Source organism: Cheilinus undulatus, linkage group 12 (assembly GCF_018320785.1).
Source record: "Cheilinus undulatus linkage group 12, ASM1832078v1, whole genome shotgun sequence".
Classification (NCBI taxonomy): domain Eukaryota; kingdom Metazoa; phylum Chordata; class Actinopteri; order Labriformes; family Labridae; genus Cheilinus; species Cheilinus undulatus.
The window spans coordinates 30,360,356-30,387,382 of NC_054876.1; the positions used below are offsets into that span (position 1 = coordinate 30,360,356).

At 38.5% G+C, this 27,027-nt stretch overlaps 2 protein-coding genes across 7 annotated transcripts in view; both read left to right on the forward strand.

The window, feature by feature from the left end:
* Positions 1–16,682, forward strand: part of ccna1 (cyclin A1) — a 29,221-nt gene extending 12,539 nt beyond the window's left edge. For 3 of the 4 annotated variants that reach the window (XM_041800676.1, XM_041800674.1, XM_041800675.1), the window contains 9 exons: positions 4,276–4,582; positions 12,489–12,647; positions 12,771–12,990; positions 13,755–13,870; positions 15,138–15,364; positions 15,462–15,666; positions 15,769–15,882; positions 15,995–16,128; positions 16,268–16,682. In XM_041800676.1, the coding sequence (XP_041656610.1) occupies positions 12,489–12,647; positions 12,771–12,990; positions 13,755–13,870; positions 15,138–15,364; positions 15,462–15,666; positions 15,769–15,882; positions 15,995–16,128; positions 16,268–16,319 (1,227 nt within the window). In that variant the 5' untranslated portion in view covers positions 4,276–4,582 and the 3' untranslated portion in view covers positions 16,320–16,682. The remainder of the gene's footprint in view (positions 1–4,275; positions 4,583–12,488; positions 12,648–12,770; positions 12,991–13,754; positions 13,871–15,137; positions 15,365–15,461; positions 15,667–15,768; positions 15,883–15,994; positions 16,129–16,267) is intronic. The other variant, XM_041800677.1, reaches the window with a different exon arrangement.
* A 1,500-nt stretch (positions 16,683–18,182) lies between these two features.
* sparta (spartin a) lies at positions 18,183–26,590 on the forward strand. 3 transcript variants are annotated; one of them, XM_041801670.1, is made up of 8 exons: positions 18,183–18,389; positions 19,259–20,026; positions 21,523–21,717; positions 22,613–22,751; positions 22,974–23,168; positions 23,801–23,962; positions 25,500–25,590; positions 26,289–26,590. In XM_041801670.1, exons 2-8 carry the CDS (start codon positions 19,280–19,282, stop codon positions 26,551–26,553), a joined length of 1,794 nt encoding a protein of 597 aa, XP_041657604.1. In that variant the 5' UTR covers positions 18,183–18,389; positions 19,259–19,279; the 3' UTR covers positions 26,554–26,590. The 3 variants fall into 3 exon arrangements, with proteins under 3 accessions (XP_041657604.1, XP_041657602.1, XP_041657603.1); XM_041801668.1 differs by lacking the exon at positions 26,289–26,590 and adding an exon at positions 25,802–26,236; XM_041801669.1 differs by lacking the exon at positions 26,289–26,590 and adding an exon at positions 25,802–26,236 and having other exon boundaries at positions 18,183–18,376.
* The last annotated feature ends 437 nt before the right edge of the window (positions 26,591–27,027 follow it).

Below are 27,027 nucleotides of genomic sequence, written 5' to 3' on the forward strand. Positions count from 1 at the left end.
GAAAAATGTTGATAAATATTTTAATGAGATGCTCCAAGCAGTTCCAGCAGAGTCAACTTTGTTGACATCAAGGACAGAGGAAGGGAACATTGCTCATAATTTAATTAATCCAATAATTATTCCCTCTGACCTCCACTCCACTAATCACACTTAGCATGCCCGTTTCTATTCCCATCACAGGGAATTGTCACACTCGCGTAATTCCTTATTTTCCCGAAGAGGGAATATGTTTGGCAGAGCTGATTTATATTTTTAAGTACATGTTCTTGTCTCACTTCAAACTTGAGAATCCTTGTGCCTTTTTTTTCTTGTTTTGCTTGTGCGGGTATGTAAGTCTGAGAGAGAGGAGACTGAAGCGTGGAGATAACAGCTTTGGCCTCAGACTGCTTTTGTCACTTATCCCAGAAGGCGTGGCCGCCAATTCCATGTCATTCCCTGATATCCCGGCCTGTTTCCAACTCTGTGCCTTACTAGCACTGCCCTTGTGAGGACAGCAGTGTCTGCACTGCATGTTAATGAGTGAGGGGGGGTGCATCTGGCTCTGTCAGTGGGTATGTTTGGGGATACGATAAGCTCATTTCTAAACTTGGGTGAAGAAACTTTCAGATAACAGACTGGAAAATAGATATTTAGACGCTCTACCAGATATCCTTGATGGTTTTCTGATAATCTGAGCAAATTTGTGAAGCACCCTGCTGACTAAGATGAAAGTTGACTTTTATTTGCCGTATTGCTTGAGAAAAAATAAATTCCTCCTGAAAGAATCATGACAGAAAAAGTAAAATAGATTATTATCTGTCCATGTCTCTAAGATTTAATGTTCAGTTTGGCTTTCAGAGATTTCCAAGATCACGCACAAGCAAAAGAAAATGCACAGACTTCCCCACAGCTTCTCGTCTCATGGCACTGTCATGCCAGTCAAAATGAGCCGCACGGATCTGAGGGCAGGGAGCAGAGGAAACATACTGAGGCATAACAGTGACACACACACCACACTCTTAGGACAGCAGCCTGACAGGCGAGCACATGTCCAGAATATCAATGAGACAGATGGAAACACGATATTGATGCAGTGTCAAAAACATCCTGAAGAGAAACAAACAAAAACACCTGTGTACAAAGAAGTGTGACCAAGATGCCCAGAAGTGAACTGAAACCTTGTGAAATCCCTGCTCTAGTAAAACCTTAGCCACTAATAGTCTTGGCAATTTTCCCCCCGGTTGCTTCTGAAGGCTACACTCTAAATTCATGAAAGAGAAGAAAGGAAAAAATGTCCACAAAGTCGGTTTCATTTGAATATATGAATAATTTAGAGCACCGAAAAGATTTGGGGGGCCTAAATTGCATTAAAAAAATCTACTTTTTTTTCATTCATAATTCATACATAGCATGGCTTAGGCATGCAGACAAGTAGGAATGTCATGTAAAACTTGCCTCCAAATTAAGTATATTGATTGCAAGTAAAAAAAGCATGACTGAATAGTTCATCTTCTTATGCTAGCTAACATCTCTTTTAACGCCTTCCTCTATGATTCACCTAATTGCAAATGAATATAAAAAAGGCAGCAGAGCCCAAGTAAGAAATTAAACTTTCATCAAAGCTTTGTTGCATCATTTTGGTTATTGCCACAATCCTTCCTGTGAAATTCTCTTAAGTGCTTCCCTGCTGGCTGAAGATTGGTTAAGAGACCTGTGTGTCTATGTGTGTGTAGTGGTATCCTGTTTAAACCAGCAGTGTAATTATTCCTTCATCATAGGAAACAGACAATCGATTGTCTCAATCTTGACATAAAAGTCTTCTCCTCTCTCACAGCTCATTTTCTTTTATGCCCCCGGCTCATTACAGTGACGGGCCTTTTAATGGAGGAGATTGCCTTCAAATTTTCACTTCATATTCCTCAACAAAAGGTTCTCCAATTTGCATGAGGATCATAAAATAAAGCATTATCATCATGCTAGGACTGTGGGGAAAAATGTGACCTTCAGGCAGATGATAATGTAAATTATCTGTTAGGGTTTTTTTTTTTTTATTGTAGGAGTGGTTTGTTAGTGTTGGGTTGGTGGAGTTTTGAGAATTGTTTTATTCTGCATGTTTGGCAGGGATGATTTGGGCTCTTTGAAGTCCTGTTGTCTCTTGTTGCTTTGAAAACTTGGATGTCAAAATGCTGATTACAAACCCTCCATCAGAGCCAAGAATAAGGCTGCTAGCTGGCTGCTAGCATTCTGTAGAGGGTTTGCATTGTGTTGTCCAATCTACACACATACAGCTCATAACAGATAGAGGTAAAAGTGCCAACAGAGACATAAACTGCTCTGTGTGCAATACACTCCACATGGGAGCAGATAAAAGCTTAATAGGTATTAGCTGCCAAGAATAGTCCTATAACCAACCTGGCTAGATAATTTCACACTATTTTCAGTGAGGGAGACTAGAGCTGCAGGTCACTATTAACTCACAGTTTGTTTTGTTGTAATGGTAATTCTACTCTTTTAATTACTCTATTTGATTCAATGTACATTTCATTTAACAGGCAGACTGTAGTTTGATAACAGTTCATTATGTATATAACAGTTATTCCAGTGCTCTTACTTAATTGGTGAATCTAAATGAGACAAAATAAATGCTTATTTATTCTCCTTCAAACCTACCTGCCACTGCACCTACATTCATCAGAGACTTGATGTTGTTTTTATTGATAAATCTCTTTTATACATGCAGTGCATTCAGAAAGTATTCAGACTCCCTTCATTTTTTTCAGTTAAGTTATGTTTTAGCTTGATGTTTTAGGTGATATCTCATAGACACAAGTGTTCAGATCCTTTGCAAAACACTTGAAATTTAGCTCAGATTCCTCCCACTTCTCCCTATCTGCTGAGATGTTTCTACACCTTGATTGTAGTTCACCTGTGATAAATTAAATTGATTGGACATGCTTGGGAAAGGGGCTGCATGGTGGTGCAGGGCTTAGCACTGTTGCCTCAAAGCAAGAAGGGTCCCGGCCAGGGCCTTCTGTGCAGAGTTTGCATGTTCTCCCTGTGCATGCAGGGGTTACCCCAGGGACTCTGGCTTCCTCCCACCACCAAAGACATTCTCATTAGGTTAATTGGTGACTCTAAATTGGACGTAGGTGAGGGTGCTTGGTTGTGTTTCTACATGTTAGCTCTGTGGTTGACTGGCCATGAGTCCAGGGTGTACCCTGCCTCTCGCCCACTGACAGCTGGGATAAGCTCCAGCCCCCTGCAACCCCAAACGGGATAAGTAGAAGGCCTCACAGCTGACAATGCATAATACCAAACCATGAGGTCAAAGGAAGTGCAGATACAGGAGTGTTGCAAGGCACAGATCTGGGGAAGGTTACAAAAAATTCTCCTACACTGAAGGTTCTCAAGAGCACAGTGTCCTCTGTAATTTAAAATGGAAGAAGTTTGGCACAACCAGGACCCTTCCAAGAGGTGGTCACCCAGCAAAACTGAGAACAGGAGAAGAGCCATCGTAAGAGAGATGAACAAGAACCTGATGGCCACTCCGGCTGAGCTCCAGAGATCCTGTGTGGAGGTGGGACTAGTCCCACATGGCCAAACGTTACTGCAGCCCTTCACCGGTCTGGGCTCATGCCAGAGGGGCTGGATGGAAGCCTCTCCTTAGTGCAAAACACATGAAAGCCTGCTGGGCATTCACATGGAGTATTTTGCAAATTCCAAGCAGGCTTTCATGTGTTTTGTGCTTAGAAGATGCTCTGGGACAAGTTATAAAGGATGATTGGATCATAACAAATGAGACAACCCAACTGTAAGGCAATTTCTCTGGGTCTCATGTTTATCCCTTGCTTCTTGTAATTATATTTCTAGGAATTTTTTTCAAACATTGCAATTTGAAGTGCTCTTTCAGACTCAAGGATTAACTGGTTACCTTTTGGAGGTCAAGATTAAAAGGTTTAAATTATTTATAACTTGAACTGATTAATCAGTGCTCTCCAGTGGATGCTGTTCCATTTTTCCTTATTAAGAAAGTTGAATGATGGGGAGAAGAGGATTGTGGCTATTGTCACAAAGACTTGAGGGAACAGAATGATGTTTCAGGGAGCACCATGATTTGACTTTTAAAGAGGTGAAAAAAATCAGCTTTAACTGTGCAAAAGGTAGTAATGTCTAAATGCCTGTAAACATAAATAAACTCAGCAGATGAGAGTTCCTTTCTCTGAATAATCCTCTGAGTGACAATCCTGATCCTGGGCTCTGGGTGAGAGAGGTAACCTCTGCTGTGCTCTCTTCCAGCAGGAGGAACACCACAGGATGAGGATTCTGCTTGGAGATGAGAGCTGTGAATCCTCAGCTGGAGAGGATTCTCTCACATGGCACAGTGTTTTAGAAGTGATGCTCAAACCATGAGCCCATCTGGACCCGGCCTGTCACCAGTAATACATCACGCTAATGAAATGGCAGCAGCCCAATGCTATCTGTCACAAGCAATCTGCATCTGCTCAGAGGCTGAACGGAAATGAGGAAGAGGAAAAACAAAACATAGAGGAAGAGAGGGAGACATTGTGTCCCCTGAGCAGGTGCATGTTTGTGTTTTTTGTGTGTAAGTATGAATTTATGTGTGTACGCTCAGTTGTTATGACAGATATTGATTTTATTTTGACAAGAGGAAATAGTAACAGCAGGCCATCTTATCTCAATCTCCCCTGGACCAAATAGCTTAGGAAATGTCGGGTTCTGATTGGAACAAAGTTTAAACACTTCTTTTCTGCCAGGGAGATGATTACTGTGCCTATTATTTTTTTCAGGTTTACTTTTATTTTTTGCAAATTGATTTTATCTATTCTAGGTCCATAAAATGACATTTTCAGGCGAACATGTTGGTGAATATGTGCTATGAATGCTTGAATAGAAGCAACTTTAACAGGTATGGCATCTGACAAAACCTAGTACACAGTAGTGTGTAGCTTACTGTATAAAGTACAGGAGTTCCACAGGTCAGAGATTTCCCATAGGATTCATGCAGGACAGGAATGGATTTCACTGCTAATCACATGATTTGGACGGGACAAGGAAAAGTCAACGGGGAGGGGCAATGATGGACCAACTTATATGCACAGACACAGTTCTAATATGAATGAAGGCTGTTATTTCTATCAGCTATGGTGTCTGTTTGCTGATTTGTTGCAGGCAGACACTGTACCACACTGAACATAAATTACAGGACATTTATGACATGCTTGCATTTTTGGTTTAAGACAATAGCTCTATATGGCATGTTCCAACAGGTGAACTGTTGTAAGTACTGCCATTTCACTGGCCAAATGGAGAATGTGAAGTAATTTTAAAAAATAAGCAGGATGGGACAAGAGTCCTATACTGGGACTGGGATGGACTGACACTCCTGTGTCCCCTTATAATAGCAGTATATTCATCTTTGTCTGTCATACTCTTGCAAGGTTGGGAACATAAAGAATTAGGTGGGAACCTGAAGGAAATGCACTCTTAAACATGTATTTGAGTGTTTTTTGAAGTAATGTAATATGTTGCATGAATCTAATCCAGTTTTGTGCTTTAGCAGCAGTGGTGTCCTTTTGTGGGCCATTTCAACTTGAAATTTGTGAGTTGTTCCTTTAACTTAGGACTGTGAGCTCAACTAAAGCACACCAGGGTAGCCTGGGCATTTGCTTAATCTGCAGAGTTTTACCACAATGCCTTTTGGTATTCGACACTTTTGCACCATGCGAGAAGTTATCAGCATAGAGAAATCCCACCTATGCTGAGAAACTAAAACACTATAAGGAAGATGCAGTGAGCTCTTTGAAAGTGCACTTTCCTTTGGAAATATACCTTTCAGTCTTTCCCTGTAAGACTGAAATGAATGAAAATTCAAAGTGACAGCCTCTGTTATTTTCAAATTAGGATTATTCATAATTTTGTAAGGAGGCAAGAGTGCAGCATATGTTAATATGTAAACTTCTGTAAGTCATTGTTGCATGGAATGACTGGACTAGACAACCATGTCACTATTTACTGTGTTTTTTCTTTACAAAAATAGTAAATTTTATTATTAACTGGTTTATGAAAAATACACCTAAGCAAGATTTAAGACCCTATTTACAGTATGTGCCCCTATTATGTCTCTTAGAGCAAATTCCCGCCTGATAAGGAGTCCATTCAAATTTGTACAATCATAGGACTAAAACTGTTTGTCACCTGAGGAAAATAAAATGTCTGAAGATTAGATTAAAATCCAGAATTAAACCAAAACAAATTAAGAAGAAACTTTACATTTTATCAGAAGAGAAAAATATTATTCTGGTCAAAGATGGAGGCTGAAATGTTGAACAATAATAGATTAAAACTAAGCATCCTAAACCTGAATCCTTGAAATCAGCAGAGTAAAAGAGCGATGGTTGGCTGAAGGATGAAGAAGAAGCTGCTTTGTGACCAAAAGGTTGCAAATTGGAATCTTTAATCCTCTGTTGCTTCACTGGAGCTGTTCTGCAGCAGCTGCAGCTGAGGGAGGAGGAGAATGCCGTTAAAGCTCAGGCTTCTTTCAGTCGTCTTTACCGGCATCTTTAGATCAACTCCTGTTGTTTTCCCCTGTGACAAAAATGTTAGAATTTTCACATCATGGGGATAGATATTACAGGCAACGCCTTAACATATTCTGAGTTTGGAGGCAAAGAAGAAACTTACTGCTTTCAAAAGAAGATACTTAAGTAATTTTATCAGCTGAATATTTCACTGCTTTGCACCATCCTAGTCCCTGGGGAGTTTGAGTTAGAAAAGGCTTTGTTGTCATTTTAAAGTGTACGTTTCCAACTTAGTGCCCTCCAAACTTGGAGTGTTAGAGCCAAAAAATAAAACGGAACACATCCACACAAAATAGCCCAAACAAAACAAGAGGGAGAGTTACAGTTTCAAGGATGCTTACTTAAAAAATTAATTCAATGGGAGTTGGTTTGAGTCTAAAAAGATAAGAGTGCATACTGTCTAAGGTTTCCATGTTTGATGTGTCCAAACTTGGACATGTTATTTTTCTTTTTGGGACTATAGGGTCATAATTACCCTCTGGACCATATAGATCACTGACCTATATATCTTTTTATTATTATTTTATTGGTACTTACACAATTATTTGGCTTGGGAAGAATGTCAAGTCTAGTTGATATGTCTCAAACAGACAATTATTGTGAAAGAAAAGGCCTGCCACCTGGTGGACAAAGCAGAATTTGCAGACATTCCACAAGTTGCACTTCAGCAAGATCATCTTGCTGCATAGTTCTTAAATTATCTGAATGTCGTCTATGTTGGTCCACCTCCCAACCTCTGATTTAGATCTGCTGTTTCCAGCTCTGGCTCTTTGTTTCTTCTAAGGTGAATCACTCTGCATCATGCTGTATTTTAACAGAGTAGTTTTTACACAATTGACTGGTGATGTGAGCAGGATAACATTCTGTGTAACCTGTTGTAAATGTGTTGTCATTACTGAATTTATTTCCATGTTTTTTTTCTGTTTGTATATTTGTTACATAAAATCTGTGTCACTCCACTGCCCCGGGACACATCCAGAAAATCTGTGCTATAACAAAGGAAGCAGCTGCAACAAGTGGAGTAAATAGTGAAGCTCATAGCATCAGATGAGGATAAAACCTAGTGAAGACACGTGTCTAACTGGTTGCATCGAATGAAAGATTTTAAGTGTAGTACATAGCGCATCAGCTCTTCTGCTCACTCTCTGTCCCAGCAACTACACAAAACATCACACAGACATTCTTGTTTGACAGCTCACAGTGATTCCACACATCTACTGAACATGACATGCTGACAAGAGCTGTCTGTAGGTCTGAAGATTTACCATAAATGACCGCACCCAGAGATCTGCTGATCTTTGTGCTGTGCTTGAAACACATTTACAAAGTCAAGTCAGCAACAATTTTCATTTTAGAACATGAAAAAAGGGAAAATGGAAAAAAAAAATCACAGATTAAACACAAGGTGTTTTCTTAATTTTTAATATGAAAATATGGATTTTTTTTCCCATCTAACAATTAAAAGATATAAATAGTCATTCAGGTAAGTAATTGTTTTTCCTTTTATTTTGTACACAACTAAAAAAAAACAACACTTTTGCCAAGTCATTTTATTTATTTATTTAACCTTTATTAGACCAGGAGAGGAACTTGTTTTAATTACAGTTTTATTTTCAGTGCAGACAGCAGCAGAGATCAAACGCGTGCGAGACTGAACATCCATAAATACACACAAACACAAGGTATGATCGTATAAAAGACACTGAATAACAAGTAAGGCAGGAAATTAAATCATAGAGTATTGACAGACGGATGTGTCTGATAACATCCTCTTCAAAACTTCCACCGGGACCACCTCATTAAGTTACAGGTCTTTTTTCATGTTATGAATCAATAATGTAGTCGATATTAATCAAAGTTGTGCAATTAAGTGTCTGGTAGAGCTGATTTATGAAAGTTTTCCCAATCTCTCTCTTTAAGAGGACATTTAAAGACGATCTGTACATTAAGGATCAGGTTTGGCATCAATATTTGTTTTCTTCTTTCTTTTATTGAGCAGGAGTGGACTGTGGCTTCAAACACCTCAAATACATCTTAGCTTGAACTCTAGGCAGTTGCTGCTTTGTTACACCGTAGGCAAACATTTTGACTAGATACATTTGATGGCATGCTTTTTCATGACTATATTGAGATGACAATGTAAATGGTGAACATATTGACAAAAGAATAAAGATGTATTGATTCATATCTCTGTGACAGTAAAGACTACATGATTATGTCAGTAAATAGCATGGCAAAGTTAATGTGTTAACCATTCTCTTGCAGTCTAAATGACACGCCCAAAAGCCTAAAGCCCTTAAAAATGATTGTGACAAAATGCCTTGCCAGCCATGAATGAAAAGTTGTGATTTAGGCTGTTTTTAGACCAATAAATGAGCATGTTTTAACCTATTTACATTGGACAGGTTTTACTAACATTTATACTGTAAAGATATGGCCCGGTCATCCTTATAAACCAGAATGTTGACACATACAGTGCTTAACAAATTTATTAGACCACCTGTCTCCGAGACCATCCAGCATCGTGAAGTGCTTTAATGCGGACTCTGTATTTTCAGTGAGCTCTCCATGTTTTACTACTTTGAACAGGAATGAGGAATTTCAAACTGAAATCCCCTTTTTATACCCAAATTTGAGCCGGCTCACTGGGCTTTTCTGAGAAAGTCAGAAATGAATCAAACGTAACATTCAACCACTAAAACATTTTTCTCTTCAGGAATGCAAGTAAAATAACTATAATTTGATACATTAGTCAAGAAATAATAATGTGCTTTACTGTTTTATTTTTCAGTTTTTTTGTAAATCAGTAAATTTGAAAATTCATGGATAACAATAATAATTACATTTTAGCATTAAAAATATAATTTGGGTTAAAGAGCTTCTACGTATTGGTGTATTAACCATTGCAGAAATATAAAAGATGATTTTGGTTTTACCAGTTTTTACTAATGCTGTTAATTTAGGGCAGCTGTGGCATAAACCTTACTTTGGGTGGTGGTCTAATAAATTTGTTTTAAAACTGAACTTTTTCTTCATCAGCCAAAACCAAAGCAGAACCAAAGCAACACATTTTGACGTACGACGTCGTTCATCGTCGAACGTTGCGAATGATCCAGCAGAAAGAAGTTCGGAGGAAACAGCTGATGAGTTAGCAGCGCAACCAAAAGAGAAGTTTGCCTTGCACTGGCGTTATCTAACGAAGAAAATTTAAGTTGTTTGAAAGCAGCAGGGGTCGCTGTTGACTCGGCAAACTAAGAAAGGTTGTCGTTTTCTAAATTATTACTATTATTGTTAATAACTCCTCTTGGGACTTGAGTAGGAGGAGGATGCTTCCATTGTCTTAACGTATCGTTCAACCTCGTCGATCCTGATGGTAAGTTTACAGTCAGGGGTATCTCTGTTACTCTCAAGTAAGATATAAACACTACTAGGCTTTATCTTTAATATGATACACTTAGTTTGCAGCCCTTTTTCTACCTCTTTTGTTTGATCTTGTTTGTGTGCTTGTTGGAATTTGCTCAGTTCTTGTAACCATGGAAATGCTGCAGCGTAAAGTCTTCAGTTACAGTTATTAATGTTATCTGCATTTCTTTTGAACGCTTGTCTCGTTTGGTACTCCCATCATATCTTGTTTTGTAATCTCAGGCAGTGGCTGATCTTTTTTCCCTGGCGACCCCCCTACTTATAGGCCTTTCTAAGAAACGCCAAGCAGCCCCAGGACCCATACAGATAAATTGAATATCAATTTTAATTGTTTTTCATTTATAAAATCCCAACAGTATATGCCTCCACACACGTGTTGTTACACAAGGCCTATTTGTAAATTATCTAATCATGATTTTAAAACAAAATTTCAAATCTTATTTTGTCAGAGCTGACATAGCTCCTTACAGGGCGGGGGCAGACCCCTTTTGGGAATCAATGATCCAGGGCAGTGTTCCCAAAACTTTTTATCTTGTGACCCCTTTGTAAAAGATACATGCAATCATCACCCAGTCCAAGATTTATCTGATCTATCAATCCTAAGTTTGGTTAACTGTGTAAATAAAAGTAATTTATGTGAGTAGCATGTCAAAGTTTTTTTTCAAAGTCTGATGTCATGAAAACCTTAGAACCTTAAACCATGTTTTCAGCGGAGTTTATGGCATGATGAAGTAATTGTTGCTTTATTTTTTTGGTATCATATTGGGCCATATCTCTTTCCTTCAGGCAGAGTACACAAAAACAAATAAAAACATGAACAAAATAATGTATTTTTAATTAGATTAGTGCAGGTGTTCATAAACAACTCAAAAATAAAATAAACACATGAATAAGACAAGCTGTCTTTTGGTTTTCCTGTAGAAAGTAATGTTTATTTGCATATAATTTAAATTAATGTTCATATTTTTTGTTCTTTTTAAAAATAGGCATATCAAACACAGTGAAACTCTTGTGACTCACTTTTTCATTTTTGAATCATTCCCAGACTTTGGGAAAAAGTGATCCACGTTGTCAATACAACTTTAGTATAATAACAGTACAGCCCATATAATGAAGCTCAGTATTAGTTCATGCAGGACATGGTAGTCATACGCCCAACCTTGATCAGCTGACAGCCAGCTGATCCAAATTATTACCTCCCAGCTCCCAATCACAGCTCTTTTTGTCAACACAGCAGTGTATTTAAATATGATGCACTTCTCACTAATCCCTGCTTGCATTAATGCCAAAGCACCACACTGCTGCTGCACCTGCTGGAAAAGCTTAACCGCCTCCACCCCAGCCTCCTCCTTTATAGCATAAAGCTTGTTGCACCCTCATATTAAGATTTATGCTACTATGTATTCATTGCTTCTGAAGTAACTTTATTGTATTCAGTGTGCATTGACATGAGTGTATATCTATCCTTTTGGGGGTTTCTATCAATGCGCTCTTTGGAAAGCCAAACCATGCAGCTTGACTAACCCAGGGAGCATCTTTTGAGCAGAGCCTTCTCTGACAAGTAAAAGTGTCTATGCATTTTGAAATAAAATGGTATGGTAATGTTTGATGAGAGTGTTCTTATATGAAGTATGGTTTCCAACTTTTATGTCCTCTGTTGTCTTCTAAACACTTCCTACAGATTGCAAACTTCACTTAGTTGATAGTTATGCAATTTCTTCCCTTTTTGCTATCAATCTAATCATCTTCAGCCCTTTTGGAGTTTATCTTGCTTAAAGGTCCTTACACCCTCGTGTTAGAAAGCAACAAATGCAACAGAATTTGTTCCATCCTCTGGTATATATAGTGCTTAACAAATTTATTAGACCACCGCCCAAAGTAAGGCTTATGCCAAAGCTGCCCTAAATTAACAGCATTGTCATTACCAAAATCATTTTTTATGTTTCTGCAATGGTTAATACAACAATAAGTAGAAGCTATTTAACCCAAATGATATTTTTAATGCTAAAATCAAATTATTATTGTTATCCATGATTTTCAAATTTACTGATTTATTAAAAAAACTGAAAAAATAGTAAAGCGCATTATTATTTCTTGATTAATATGTCAATTTATAGTTATTTACTTGCATTCCTGAAGAGAATAATGAGTTTTACCGTTGAATGTTATGCTTGATTCATTTCTGACTTCTCAGAGAAGCCCAGTGAGCCGGCTCAAATTTGGGTATAAAAAGGGGATTTCAGTTTGAAATTCCTCATTCCGGTTCAAAATGGTAAAACATGGAGAGCTCACTGAAAATGAAAGAGTCCGAATTAAAGCACTTCACGATGCTGGATGGTCTCTGAGACAAATATGACAGGTGGTCTAATAAATTTGTTAAGCACTAAATGTGATGGTTATTGTGCCTCTTTATTTCATGTTTTCATTTAATCAATATTTCTGTTATTTGATTTTGAAATTTTTTCTTTGCCTTTTCCTTTTTTAAAGATGAACTTTAGCACAAACAACCATTGTAGTGGTCGCACTGGAAAAGAAAACATCCCTCCCTCAATCAAACCAGATGCACTGCAGGTCCAGCGGGGCAAGCCACGGACGGTGCTCGGTGTGTTGTCAGAGAATGAGCAGCGAGGTCGATCCCACAGCCAGGTGAGTAAATGGATGAGTTAAAGTGGGGGGAATACTATTTTATGACTGTCGATCAATTTTACCCTGCAGAAACTTAATGTGTCAACCATCCACGACAGTCATGCTGAGTTGTTTTCCCTACAGGGAAGCCAGTTTTCCAAACACAGTTCAATCTCCGACAGCTCGCAGCTCACCTTTCTCAGCTGTCCCTCCAGCTCCAGCTTCGATGTTTACATCGAAGAGGCTTGTGAGGTTGTTCTTGCAGCCTCTGGTCAAGAAGTTGTCTCAGACAGCTATTACCAGGATGCAGAGACTGCTGCAATGAAGAACGAAGATGCGAGACTTCTGCTGGAACTGAGTTCAAGTGAGTCGGTCAAACATAACCACATCTCATTCAGGACATCTTGTTTTACTCAACTGGCCTGTTGCACCAGCTATTCTTAAGTTAAGTCTTAAATCATGGTGTAAAGTCCACAATAAAACCTATGTTTGAGCAAGCAAAGCTGTGTCATTGTTTGGCTGCACCACAGAGATGTAAGGCTCAACCTAGCTCACAGAGCTTAAATCCTAAACTAACCCAAATATTTTTGATGATATGACGTTTTCTCTTAATTTCAGTGAAAAGTATTTTTAATGCAGTATTTACAGTTCTGCATCTCATGCCTCTTTCATGTCTCTGAACAGAGAAAAGAACTATTAACTGCCTTAAATCAATTAGTAATGAAAATGTTTGAAAAATAACGTGTTGTGATTAGGTGTTAACTAAATAAATGGTATGTCTTTGTTGGATAGCTGGAACTATCTCCACTTATGGATAATGGAATTACAAGTCCTAAGAAAGTAGTCATAAATTTCTGAGAGATGTAGTCTGTAGAGAGCACTGGCACCAAATAACAGCTACCACCCTCTGCTCCTCCTTATCCTCCAAGCTCTTCCACCCTTCCACCAATACACCATGACAACCAAATTTACAGAGGACTTTATACTGACTAAGAGTTAGGTTAGCTGGTGCAACATCTTAAATGGTAGGGTGTAAACTCTACTAATTTTTAACTCCCATTCGCACAAGGCTACATTTGAACTTAAGAATAGTTGGTGCAACCCAGTGCTGTTTTTTGTTTCTTGTAGGTTCATACCAGGATGATTCTATGCAGTATGAATATGATAGATCCCTGATGTCAGAGGAGGTGCTTTGTCTTTCCCAGTATGCACCGGATATTCACCGGCACCTAAGGGAGAGTGAAGTGAGAAATAATCTCAAATATAGTGCCTATAAAAAGTATATACCCCCTTAGATGTTTTAAACATTTATTGATTTTATAAATCAATCATGGTCAGTATTATTTGGCATTTTTTACCCCAAAAAACTCTTTTCAATGTCAAAGAAAAAACAGATTTCTACAAAGTAATATCAATTAAATAAAGATGCGTAAGATAAAATGAGCACATAAAATATTCATCCTCTTTAAAGTGACTGACCTAAATTAACAGAGGTCCATCCAATTGGTGCTATTAGTCTCACAACTAATGAAACAGGCTCACCTGCAGTGAATGTTTTTTCAAGCGATTGTAGTATAAAGACACCTGTTTCTGGAAGGTCCAGTCAATGGTTAATTAGTGTTCCTGGCTACCATTACACCATGAAGACAAAAGAACACTTCAAGCAACTCAGGGAAAAGGTAATTGAAAAGTATAAGTCAGGGGATCGATACAAAAAAATCCTAGGCTCTGAACATCCCCCAGAGTTCAGTTAAATCCATCATCAAGAAATGGAAGGAATATGGCACATGTGTAAATCTGTCTAGATCAGGCCTTCCACACAGACTAAGGGACTATGCAAGAGGGAGACTAGTGAGAGATGCCACCAAGACACCTATGACTACTCTAGAGGAGTTGGCAGACACCAAACACTGCACATCCCCCCAAACACACCATCCCCAATTTGAAGCACGGTGGTGGCAGCATCATGCTGTGGAGATGCTTCAGCAGCAAGCCCTGGAAGGCTTATAAGGCAGTGGGCAAAATGGATGTGGCAAAATATAGGAAAATCCTGGAGGACAATCTTATTCAATCTGCAAAAGAAAACAACCTGCAACCTGATAGAGCTTGAGTAGTTTTGCATGAAAGAATTGAGTCCAGATGTGCAAGCCTGATTGAGACCTGTCCTCACAGACTCAGTGCAGTGATTGCAGCCAAAGGTGCATCTACTAAACACTGACTTGAACACTTTTTTTGTTTGATAGATATTACTTGGTAAAAAACTGTTTACAGCTTGACATTAAAGAGGTATTTTGGGATATATAAAAGCCAAATTACATTGACCATGAGTGATTATTTATAATCAATAAAAGGGTAAAAATTCAAGGGGGGAATATTTTTTATAGGCACTGTATGAGTCCTTACATTTTATTTATTTATTTATTTATTTTTTTAATTTTACTGTTTATAGAAAAGATCAAATACATTGCACATATGGAGATATGCTTCAAAATATTTTGTTCCTAACTGCAGATGAGGTTAAGGCCAAGGTTTGGCTACCTAAGTAAGCACCCGGAGATCACAAATGGCATGCGGGTCATCCTGGTGGATTGGCTGGTGGAAGTTGTACAAGAATATGAACTTCGTTCTGAGACTCTGCTTCTCGCTGTCAACTATTTGGACCGCTTTCTGTCCCACACGGCATATGTGAAACGGGGCAAGCTTCAGCTGGTCGGCACAGCTGCACTTATGATTGCTGCGTAAGTAAATCTTTCTGTTCCTAAAGATTTGACAAGTTTACTGCTCAAAAAACTTTATGGAGTAGAAGTGACAACCTTATCTTACTTAATCTTGCAGAAAGTATGAAGAGATCTCCCCTCCTGAGCTGAGTGAGTTTGTGTACACCACAGACAGCACCTACACTAAAAAGCAGCTGGTTCGAACAGAGTCTATTTTCCTCCAAATGCTTGCCTATAGGATGGCAGCTCCCACTGTAAACCAGTTCCTTCAGCTTTACATGTCCATCCAGCCTGTGTGTGTCACCTCTGTGAATCTTGCCAAGGTGAGCAAAATAAACAAATCAAATGAGAGTCAGACTTCAAATCTTGGTGTTTCATGTCCCTTTGTCATGATTAGATGCGGTGATGTCTTTATCTGCTTCTAGTATGTTGCAGAGTTAAGCCTGCTGGAAATTGATCCATTCCTCAAGTACAGCCAATCGATAGTGGCAGCTGCAGCCTACTGCCTAGCTATCTACACTATAAACAGATCTCTCTGGGTGAGTTTGTCAAGGACATCACTTTGGCCAAAGTTTAAAATTTGTTTTTTAGTGGATTTGTCAAAATGAAGGCTGAAACATGACTTTGACATATATTTTACTGGTATTTTAGCCAGATTCCTTACATTCCTTCACTGGTTACAACATTGATGAGATTGCGCCTTGCCTGAATGAACTCCACAAGCTGTACATGAATGCAGAGAGCCGTCCACAACAGGCCATCAGGGACAAGTACAAGAGTTCAAAGTAAGACAGAATATGATTTAAAAGACACAATTTTACAAATAACTTGCTTATATGTGGTGTACACTTTATATGGCTTTAGTAAATCAAATGTATATATTTTAACTGTTTTTTATCTGCTCTTGTATGTCTCTATTTACAGGTATTGTCATGTTTCATTGATTACTCCACCTGCTGTTCTACGTTTCATATGAATCACTGCTCCGCCCATTCTTTGAAACTTCTGCCTGAACATAATCAAACTAAGACTAAATAAACACAGCTGATCATACTACCAATCCATGAAGAGCCACGCCACCATACCGTATTTTTAAGCTCAATCAACTGCAACAAGTCACTTTGAAAATCATAGTTCACGTCTTTAAAACTTGGTATACCTACAAGTGAAAAAGCAAAATGGTCACTAAAGCTGGTAAGTCATTGGAGGTAATAGTCCTTTTGTAGGCAGGCTACCTTACTTTGTTTGAAGAATGGAGTTTTCAATCACTGAGAACTTACATCCTCAATGTGTACTTTTGGTCAAACTACAATGCTTCATGTTAGGATGTGCTGCTATGAGGGAGGAAGGAAAACATGCATCTACACTAAAGAAATGTATTTGATATACTTCAGTTCCCATACAAATAAAGTTTTAAAATTATTTATAACCATTGCAGCATGTAGCAAGGTTTTTCTTTTTTATCTAAAAAAAACTTGATTAAACATTTAAAGACAGGAAAGTCTGTAGATCATTAATACAAACACTTTATACACATTAAAATAAACGTGAGCTATTGTGCCAAATACATGACAGAAAAAAACCCCTTAAAAATGGATAAAGAGAGATATAAATAAAATTGAAGTATGAGATTAAATATAAAAGTTTGAATCCACAGTGTTTTAAACAGGGATATACAGTTAAGAATTCACTGAAATATAACAATATGAGTTTATTTTTTATTGGTCGTAAAGTTTAAAGCAGTGCTTCTCAAAGTATGGGCCAGGGACCACTGGTGGGGCCAAAAGGCACTGTAGGTGGGCCATGGGAGTTCACTTACAAAACTAATAATTATGGATATCAAAAATGAAATCAAATCACATTACAAATGACCATTAAATATTTGATTACATATAGTTACATGTAGTTGATTACAACACAGCTAAAGGGTGTAACTAAAGCCACCTTTTTATCATTTATTTTGTCTGATGTCTACAACCGGTGTCACAGTTTAACTGGAGTTGGATTAAGTGGTGACACTCTGTTAAACATTCTGCTATGCCTCCTGCTTATTGATTCTAAGAATTTAACTGTGTCTATAGAGAAATGAATGCCACTTTGAAAGATTTTGCTGGGCAACAAAGCATGTTAACAGAGGTACATAGAAAATACATTACACAGGACTTTGCAGATGCCTGAATAAAACAAAATAAATGGCAATGACTCATTAATTGACTTAACTTTGTGACCCCACAAACATTTTAAAATCATCTAAAAGCACTGGCATTGAAATTCCCTCTTGCTGAAAACAAAAATATGATAAAAAGTAAATATTTGAGTCACATGTTAGGGTTGTTCAAGGATTTTAGTGGGCCTCAGAAGATATTCAGGTCTCAAATTGGGCCACAGTATACTGACGTTTGGGAAAGTCTTGTTCAAAGTATCTATGAATTACAAAATCACTCATGAAAGTATTAAAGCTTAGTAAGGATTTGGAGAAGTCTGCTTTATGAACAAGCCAACTGAAGGTATATCGTAAGCTTTATTATGAAACGTTCCGATTGATTTTTAGATACAAATGAGTTCAGAATTTTCAATATGCCAAAAAAAATGATTTAAAGGAGAAATGACGAGGTTAATATGTCAGGCTTATTACCAGAGATGTGTAAATGTGTAAGTTTTGATAACTGCTCTGATGTTGTTCGAAACTCAGAAATGGATAGGCTTGCCAAGCCGTGCTCCAGTCTCTTTTTGTTTTCATCTAACCAGATTCCAAACAGCCTTCCTTGCTATGTGGTTTTATTATGAAAGTGTTGGCCGGAGGCACTTCCGTTACACCTTGGTAGATCTGACGCTCGTGGGTTTTTCTCACAGACTGTCAATGATCGCTGCGGGGAATCCGCCAGATTAAATCAAATGAGTCAACACATGTTGAATGAGAGGGGACGTTTCTACATCAGTGAAAGTTCAGAGGAACCGCCGAAAACTAGAGGAACTTTGTGAAACTCACTTAAGTTTGTTTTTAATTTCGGTGAAAGTGACGTCTGACCCAAGGTAAGCATAGAAGGTAAGGCAGATTTTATTTGAAACTACATGTTATGAGCAGTGTTGTATCTCTTAATGTAATAGGGACGGATAAAGTTGATTCTTTGGTGAAAAGATATTGTGTCTTGTTACACCAAAGCATTGTATGGGACTTCTTTCGACAGCTCTCATACAGGCTAGTTGTTCAGGTAAAACCTGATGTGTTTTCTAGCTCAGGTCCTTTACAACATGTCAGTGCCAACAAAAACAAAGCGACGCTGCAGAGGTTATTCCAGCATTAGTCATCTTCATTGCCGTAATGCTTCTGTATTTTCTACGTATATGAGTTTATTTTTCTTTGTAATGAATTTACAGCTTATTTTCTTGTTAACAGGTCATAGCCTACCCTCCAATGTGTCAAATTCTCTGTCAGTTATCCCCATTTCTCCTTTTATTGTGTTTATTTTCAAAGAAGCCGCCAAACTATATGGGAACTGGCTTTTCATTTTCTGTTTTAACTTGTCCGGCGTGTTGCTGATGTGACTGAAGCCCAGGCTACCATTCTGCCACTCTCATGCCAATCTTGTTTATTCAATGTTCTTTAATAACTGCGTGCTTTTGAAATGTAGGGTGCTCTACCAAATATCAATAGTCTCATATTAGCTTTAATCAAGTACAATACATTACATGGTTTTATTTGTGTTCCATGTTGTATATGTTCTCTTTGAATAAATAAATGCTACATTTAAACCCTGTATTTTCTTATCACATATATGTCTTTAAGTTGACTTTTGTTTAAATCTGAAATGAAAGCAAAAAGTTGACTAATGGCTGTTACAAATATGTTATTTTAAATTTAACTGGAGTCCAATTTTTTTTAAATAATTTTCTCTTGATCGCTGTCCTTTTTAGTCTGTGTATTTTCCCTTCATCATGACTGAGCCTGCTGAGCTGCTGCTCATCAAGGACCAGTATGAGCTGGCTTTTCAGTCTCTGAGCCGAGGGCTGGCAGCAGAAGAAGCCGGAAATAAAGCAGAAGCCTTGGAGTATTACAGGAAAGGTCACCAGCACCTTACACATGGAGTGGAGGTCCCCACTGGTGGGGCGAGGCAGCACGGGGCGCCCTGGGACAAAGCCAGGCAGCTTCAGCAGAAGATGAGGGACACGCTACGGACTGTCAACACCCATCTATCTGATCTGGAGACCTCCCAGCCGAGGGCAGAGGCACAGAGAGGCCAGCTTCTAAAGGATCTTCAGCCTCCCCAAAGCACACTTCACCACCTGTACCCCAGCATACCCCCTACCAACCAGAGTACAACCCTAATCCCCAAAACTCCCCCTCCCAGGCCTCCTTCCCCTACTGTTCCACATACACACGCTCTCCCTGCAGTGGCGCCAGGATCCACAGCCATGGCAAACACAGGGGAACAACCTCCAGCATACACACTGCAGCCAACAGCCGGCCATCACAGCCTGGCTCATAGTCCTGCTGTAGGCGGCCTCCAGACAGCAGGAGGAGATGGACATGAGCTGCTTTTTATACCTACAGGGGTGCAGATGTTTTTCGTGGCACCAAATGGACAGGTCAGCGCCCTGTCTTCTCCAGGCTTCCTTCGTATCATTGCCTTTGACAACCAACAAAAGGAGATCCCATCAGGACGGCCTTCAGCTTTTCTACATGTAAGTAAACAAAGTGTGTTAATGATGAAGTGTTTTGTGTCTGGGTGTAGTCAGAAAAGATTTTTCTCTAAGGTGTGTCCTTTAGCCAAGTATGTATGAGCACAAATCAGTTATATAACTGACTCTCTCATTATATCAGAGTATGCTTTTATACTTGTTCTAAAAAATATAGGCTACCATATGTCCTTTAATAACTTTCTTTCTGTGCCAAAATAAGGGAATTTTTCTGTTTTTTGTCAGTATGTCAAATGACAAAGAAAGAGATGATCCAAATACTTGTAATAAGAAATTATTTCCTCATGTTTTTTAATTTGATGCTTTGTTTTTAACATCCATAAAATAGAAAAAATCACTAGTCACATTAATCTAGAGCCCAAGGGAATATTTACAAATGTTAAAAAGTTCATAACAAAAAGATAAACCTTTGGTGAAGATTAGAAATGAAGCAAAAAAAACCCTTCAGATTAGATGAACCAGTTTATATTTGTGTTTTTATTTTGATATATTTGTGGTCTGTATTGATAATATTGAGCAGCAATTTGCTGATTTTTATTTACATTTCAGCACTATTACTCAAGTTTTCTAATATTTAAAGGAAATTATTAATGCTTAATGTATAGCTATTTAAACATTCACATAGATAAGAAATAAAGTTTTTAAGGTAAAACTTCATGAGTTTGATGACACAATTAAAAATCCTAAAGTTAAAATATGGTTTAATTTATCTTTAATCCGTGTCATATTCATGAAAACCTGCTAGGTCTGTGGGATGACTTTTGATTAATATGAAATGACAGTGGTGTTATCTGCCACCTCAACAAAGCACATATTATGCCGTTCTTTGTACTGCAATAAAACCCATGACTGTGTTCCCACCACACCATGCTGGTGGGCCGCTTGTTTGTATCCTTTGTTTTCCAGTAGCACAATGGTCCCATTAACAGATGACTCTGCGCTTCTGTTGTGCTGCTGGTCAGGGTCCTGCGCCCTTACAGGGTCACTTTGTCAAGCACCATAACAGTGGCACGATGCAGTAACAAATCTGTACCTGTATCGAAGAGTCTGATATCTGATATATTTTTAGCTCCGATAGAGGAAAAGATGGGCGCTTTGAGTAATTGAAACAATGGATTTCCACTGTGCTCCTCTGAATAAACAATGTGATGATGGTAGTCCAATAGCAGCCAATAATAATGGCTGACTGATGATTTGATTAGGCTCTATGGTGCAATGTGTCTGTGTGGATGGCTGACTGAAGCTGATGAGCTGAAAACCTGTAACAAATCTTAAAGGAGGGGTTTTCATAACTAACTTTTAACTTTCATGTTAAATAACTTTGAAAACATCTTATTTCCAATATCTGAGTTTAGTCCTTAGAAAAGTGGGCTTGAAGTTTGTCCTTACTGTTTGAATTTAACTACAACTGGCTATCAGAGTACAAGCAAGTGGTGATCATCATTCATTACCTCTTTATTTTTCTTCTTTGTGGATGGTAGGTTTGTGACTGGCTGTACCCGGTGACAGCAGACACTCCAGTGCTGTTGGCTAACTCTGGGATCTACATGTTGCCTGACAGTCTGGCAGAGGCTCCAGGGTCCTATGTTGGCATCGTGCTGTCCTCTGAACTGCCCGCTGCTGACCGAGAGATGTTCCAGGATGTGCTATCTCAGCTGGCTGACCTCAGGATCCAGGTGAGTTTTACCATTGACTGCATATAAAGATAGAGAACCATCTCCTGTTGTTGAGACCTACTGCTACCTGAAGGTTTCATAAAGAGCCAAAGAAGCATATTTAGAAATCAATCTGACCATCTCACCCCTTATGCTAATCTCAACATGTTTGACATGCTCTGAAAATGGCAAAGATCCCTCAGCTCAGTACTCACATTTTCTTCTGGTGTTACTCCTGTAATATACCAATTCAGTTCACACAGCCCTGCAGGGGCTGCATTTGTCAACAACATGGTATTATCCTCCTATTTTAGCATCAAATGTCTCACTGAACCCAACTATTCAGAAAACTGAACACCAGAACAGAAATTAGCATGAAAAAATTTACAATTGGGACAGAAACCATGTGTGAGAAAAACTTAATTGATATATATATTTCGGACTCTGTAGTTTGACGTTGATCCAATCTGTGAACATAGGAGTGGACTGTTTAAACTATACTGCCGCTAGTCAGCAGAGGGAGCTCTATATAGTTTGCTTTCACTTTATGGAAGCTTCCTGTCTCTAATTGGGACAAGTGGTATAGATGATAGGCAGATTTATGGAGCTGCCATGTTGCCCTTCTTTTTAGAAAGTCTCTTAGTTTTTTACCAGTAGTGTAGGGAAAATGTAAGAAATGGCATGGGTATGAAAGGAAATTTAACTGTTTGAGAGGGGTGGAAGTGTTGTCATTTAAGAATCCAGCATCCTGTATTTGACACTTTAGGAGAGAAAGAATAGTTGGTATGTTGTGGGTAAAAATTTTCTTTGCCATTCTTGGGTTTGTACATTTTAAAATCAGCTTACTGCATGTCCTTTGTATCGTCACTGTTTTCATTTTAAATATCAGCATACCACTTCATGTATTTCCTCACAGGGTCCAGATGGGTCACAGGCAATCAACCTGAGTGAGAAAATCCCCCTTGGTACCCCAGCTGGTCATACAGTGCTGACTGTGCCTGTAGAAAAACCACTTCCTGGATGGAGTGAGAAGATGGCACAAGGAATCCTGTCAGGTGTGTATCAAAGCAATATTTCATAACTCAAAAATGTGAAACAGGCTATGATTAGTGGCTGTTTCTCTGTTTACAACAAATGACCACTAGAGGGCATTGTTTACCTTTGGCTGCAATGTCTCCTGAAGGCTGAAGGAATCACCTTAAAATTTTTTTGCAGTAAGTATTTTGAGCACACTAAACTCTTATAAAAACTGATTACCAGACCTTATTTGTCTCAAGGTGCTACAAAATTAGGTCAAGAGTTTGTAAAAGGAGCAGAGGCCACTGGAAGGGCCATTCATAGAGGAGCAGCCAAGATCCGAGACCATATCACACCTGAGGACACTCCCTCAGAGGTCAGCCCCCATGTCACCAGGAGTCTTCACGTGGCTAAGCAAGCTACAGGGGGCGCTGTGCGGGTCAGCCAGTTTTTGGGTAAGGAATAATCATACTTCATTTGAATGACACTTTTCAGCACACATAGTATTTCACTACAGACAAAAAAAGACAACAAGAACAAACATGCATATATAAAAGAAAATCACTGAATACATTTGATTTGAAAATAATTACTGAGTAGAAAAAGGACAACTAAGCAAGGGACTGAACTCCCAACTGCTCAGGTGCTCCTTGGTAGACAGCACTGCCTCACTCTGACATCTCTCCATTAGAGCACATCCACTGGATCCTGTTTGTGCATTTGCATGTGCATGTATTTCAGTCTGTATGTGAGCGGTATGTTCAGTAAAAGAGTTTAGGAATAGAAATCCCGTTACGGAATTGATTAAGTGAATCTTCTTCTTCTTCTTCTTTTCTATAACAAGAATAAACCTTTTGTCCTACTAAGCACATTTCTGTGCTATGTACATGGAGCCCTGAAAAGGCTGAACTTCATTGATTTAGTATTCAAATTGAGCACTGCCAGTGCAAAAAATGCCTGCTATGAACGCAGGCTGTAATTTTTTGGTGCACAAACTCTTGAGAAGCACTGATTTGTCATTGTACTGAAAATGTAAAGCCATGCACTCATAAACGTCAGCTTTATAACTTTATGTGTTTTCTCACAGTCAATGGAGTGAGTTCAGTGGCAGGACATGTGGCAGAGAAGGTGGCTCCCCATGTGAAAAAACATGGTGCTAAGCTGGTCCCAGAGTCTATGAAGAAGGGCAAAGATGGCAAAGCTTCCAATTTGGATGGAGCCAAGCATGTGGCAGTCAGCAGTGTTCAAGGTTAGTAAAAGTATAATGGCATTTCAGGAACAAGCACATAGTTACATGGAAATATACTCTCCCTAGTACACTGTCTACACCAGTGGTCTCAATATTTATGGTTGTATCCAATATTTATAGTTGTCACCCATAAGGGGGGATAAAGGGGAGAGCATTCTGAGGCCCTGCCTAATTTGGGCCCATGGTGGTCAGGAAAACCATGGTCCATTGTGCAGTAAAGCTGTGTTAACCATATATATATATATATATTTTTTTTTTTGCCTGAATACTAACCCCTCTTATCAAAGCAACAAAAAGTCAAGAAGTTGTTTTTTTTTTACTTTATTCTGTAGTATATTACCTTCTAACAAATGTAATCCCCTTTTCTTAAAATTGGCTAAAAGTAGCAAAAACAGGTGAAAAAGCTAGCGAAATGGGATTGTACAAGTACATGGCTTTTAAGTGGCACTGTTGCAAGAAGGCACCCTTCAAATCTGAGAGACCTGGAGCAGTTTGCAAAAGAAGATTGGTCCAAAATTCCAGTTCAGAGGTGTAAGAAGCTTGTTGATGGTTATAGGAAGCCATTGGTGTCAGTTATTTTTTCCCAAGGGTGTGCAACCAAATATTAAGTTGACGGTGCCAACAAGTTTTTCTGGCCCATTTTTTAAATGTGTAAAATTATGTCAATTTTGGCTTTTTTCTTCTGCTTTTTTGTGTTGTTCCAATGCACATGAAGGAAATAAACATGTGTAAACCATGTATTGGCACCCCTGGAATTTTTCAGGAAAAAATTCTAGGGGTGCCAATACTTTTTTGTCCATGACTGTATTTATCTGCTTTGCCTGCAAAAAATGGCAGGAAAAAAATGTGAAAATTAGTTCAAAATGGCAAAAATGGGCATAGCAAATAGTGCAATATGGTTAAAATTGGCATAAATGGGCGAAGAAAGTGTTGAAAAGGGGCTAATAGTGGGAAAACTGGGTCAACAGAGGCAATACTAGGCAGAGAATGGCAAAAACTAGGAGGAAAAAGGGGTGGAAACGATTCGATAGTGGGAAAAATGTGTTTACAGAAGAAAAAGGATTTGGGGAAAAAGGGCTGGAAAAGGTTTAAAATGTGACAAAAATGGGTTTAAGTGTCAAACATGGGATAAAGAGGGAAAAATCTGCGAAAAATTGTGCAACAAATTGATGAGAAGTGGCAAAAATGGGTAGTGAAAACTGAATAAAAGGTATTTAAAAGTAGCACATATAAATGATTTTAACATCAAAACCCAGTAATAGGTTGACACACTTTTCAGCTTCAAAATGAGGAAACTTTTGTCAGGATACTAGCGCAATTGCCACTGATCCAACATACATACACTGATATCATTAATAAGTCACATCTAGGGAGGGCCCATTCTCTGGCTTTTTCAGGGGCCCAACCGATTCTGTGGACAGGCCTGGCTAAATCTGACACAAAAAGATAAAACAGTCAAATTTTGGCATTGTGAAATTTAAGATGGGTGGCATTTTCAGTCCTTAGCGTTTTTTTCTCTACCTCGCATTCAAACCAGGTTTCTCAACGATTTGGACCAGTCTGGAAACCGGAGCAAAGCTTATTGGCAAAAGTGTTGCAGCAGAGACAGTCACAACTGTGACATACAAGTAAGTTATTACTTCTCCTGTCTTTTATTGTTTCTTAAATTTTATTGGCATATTCTGACAATTTTAAGACTCTTTTAGATCTTGTTTCCAGCATGTTTCGGAATCTCTTTGGTCACAAACTAATGAAAACGGGATGAGAAACAAGTTCTTCTATTGCCTTCTCCATTTCTTTCTCTTTGTTGGGGTAACTGATCTTATTTCTTTTCTTCAGATTCAGGGGCTTAGAGAATCTATTAAACAAGTCCAGGAACATATGACGGCACTGGGGAGTAAAGGCAAAGACTTTAACTAACATTTCACCCTGCTTGATGTACATTTTTTCATTAACCAAGAGCAAGCCAGAAAATAACCCTCATTAAGATCTTTACCAAATCTTACCCAAATGTTTGCACATATTTTGACATTAATCTGACTGATTAGTTTCTATCTGGACATTTAAGTGTGTTTTGGGTTGTTTTTTTTGACTTGGTACATTTTAAGTCTTTGTTCTGTTTTGGATTTTCTGGGTCTCTCTGCAGGTATGTTTAACTGAAGCTAAGTGTCTGCTTGTGTTGGGTGGTGCTGCTCTTGCTTTTCTGGTTTCTTGCCAATAAAAGTAAATGAAAACATCCCATTACACCAGAGTTTCAGTTTCTTATCAAATATTTTTCTACACCAAACCACTCCCTCCTAACTCTGCTATATTATTTGTGGTGAAGGTATGGTAATGATGCAGGTGCAGCCACAGACACTGCGCTCAAGTCAGTGATCAATGTTGGTGTGACTGCACACAACATTGACAATCTGGGCATTAAAGCCATCCTGAAGACAGCTGGCAAGCAGACTGCCAAGGCCATGGTGAAAAAGCCGGGTGAAACAACAACAGACGTTGAGATGAAGGAGGCTCAGAAGAGAGAACACCAACCAGAGAATAACACAGAGAAATCAAAGATGAAAGAAGAGGAGAAGAAGAAGAAAATGTGAAATGAATGGAAAACTAGGAATAAACCTGAGTGGAAGTGTATTTTTCATTAGCCAACTATTAGCCTTTTAAGCTATTCATGTTTCTCTACATTAACTTAGTTTTTTCACAACTGCTAAGATGCAGTTCTCAAAATCTTTCTCCTTTTTCTTGAAACACTGAACACAAATCCCAGTTTTCAAGCAGTTTTCTATTTCTGTTTTTGTTCATCTGTTTTTTTCCCCAAAGAAATGTTTACAACAGCTTATTGTAGGTTAGCTATAATGTTGAATTAAGGGATTGAACACCACTTTTTAAGAAGAGCATGTTAAGACGTGGTTGAAAATAGTGGATAATAGTTTAAAATGAAATCAGAAAAACAGCATAACAAATGTATCAATGCAATATTTATTCCAATTGTCAATTACTATGTATTTGTGTTTTGTTTTGGGCATAAAATGCTGTAGTTTACAGATAAACATATGTGCTTACACTAC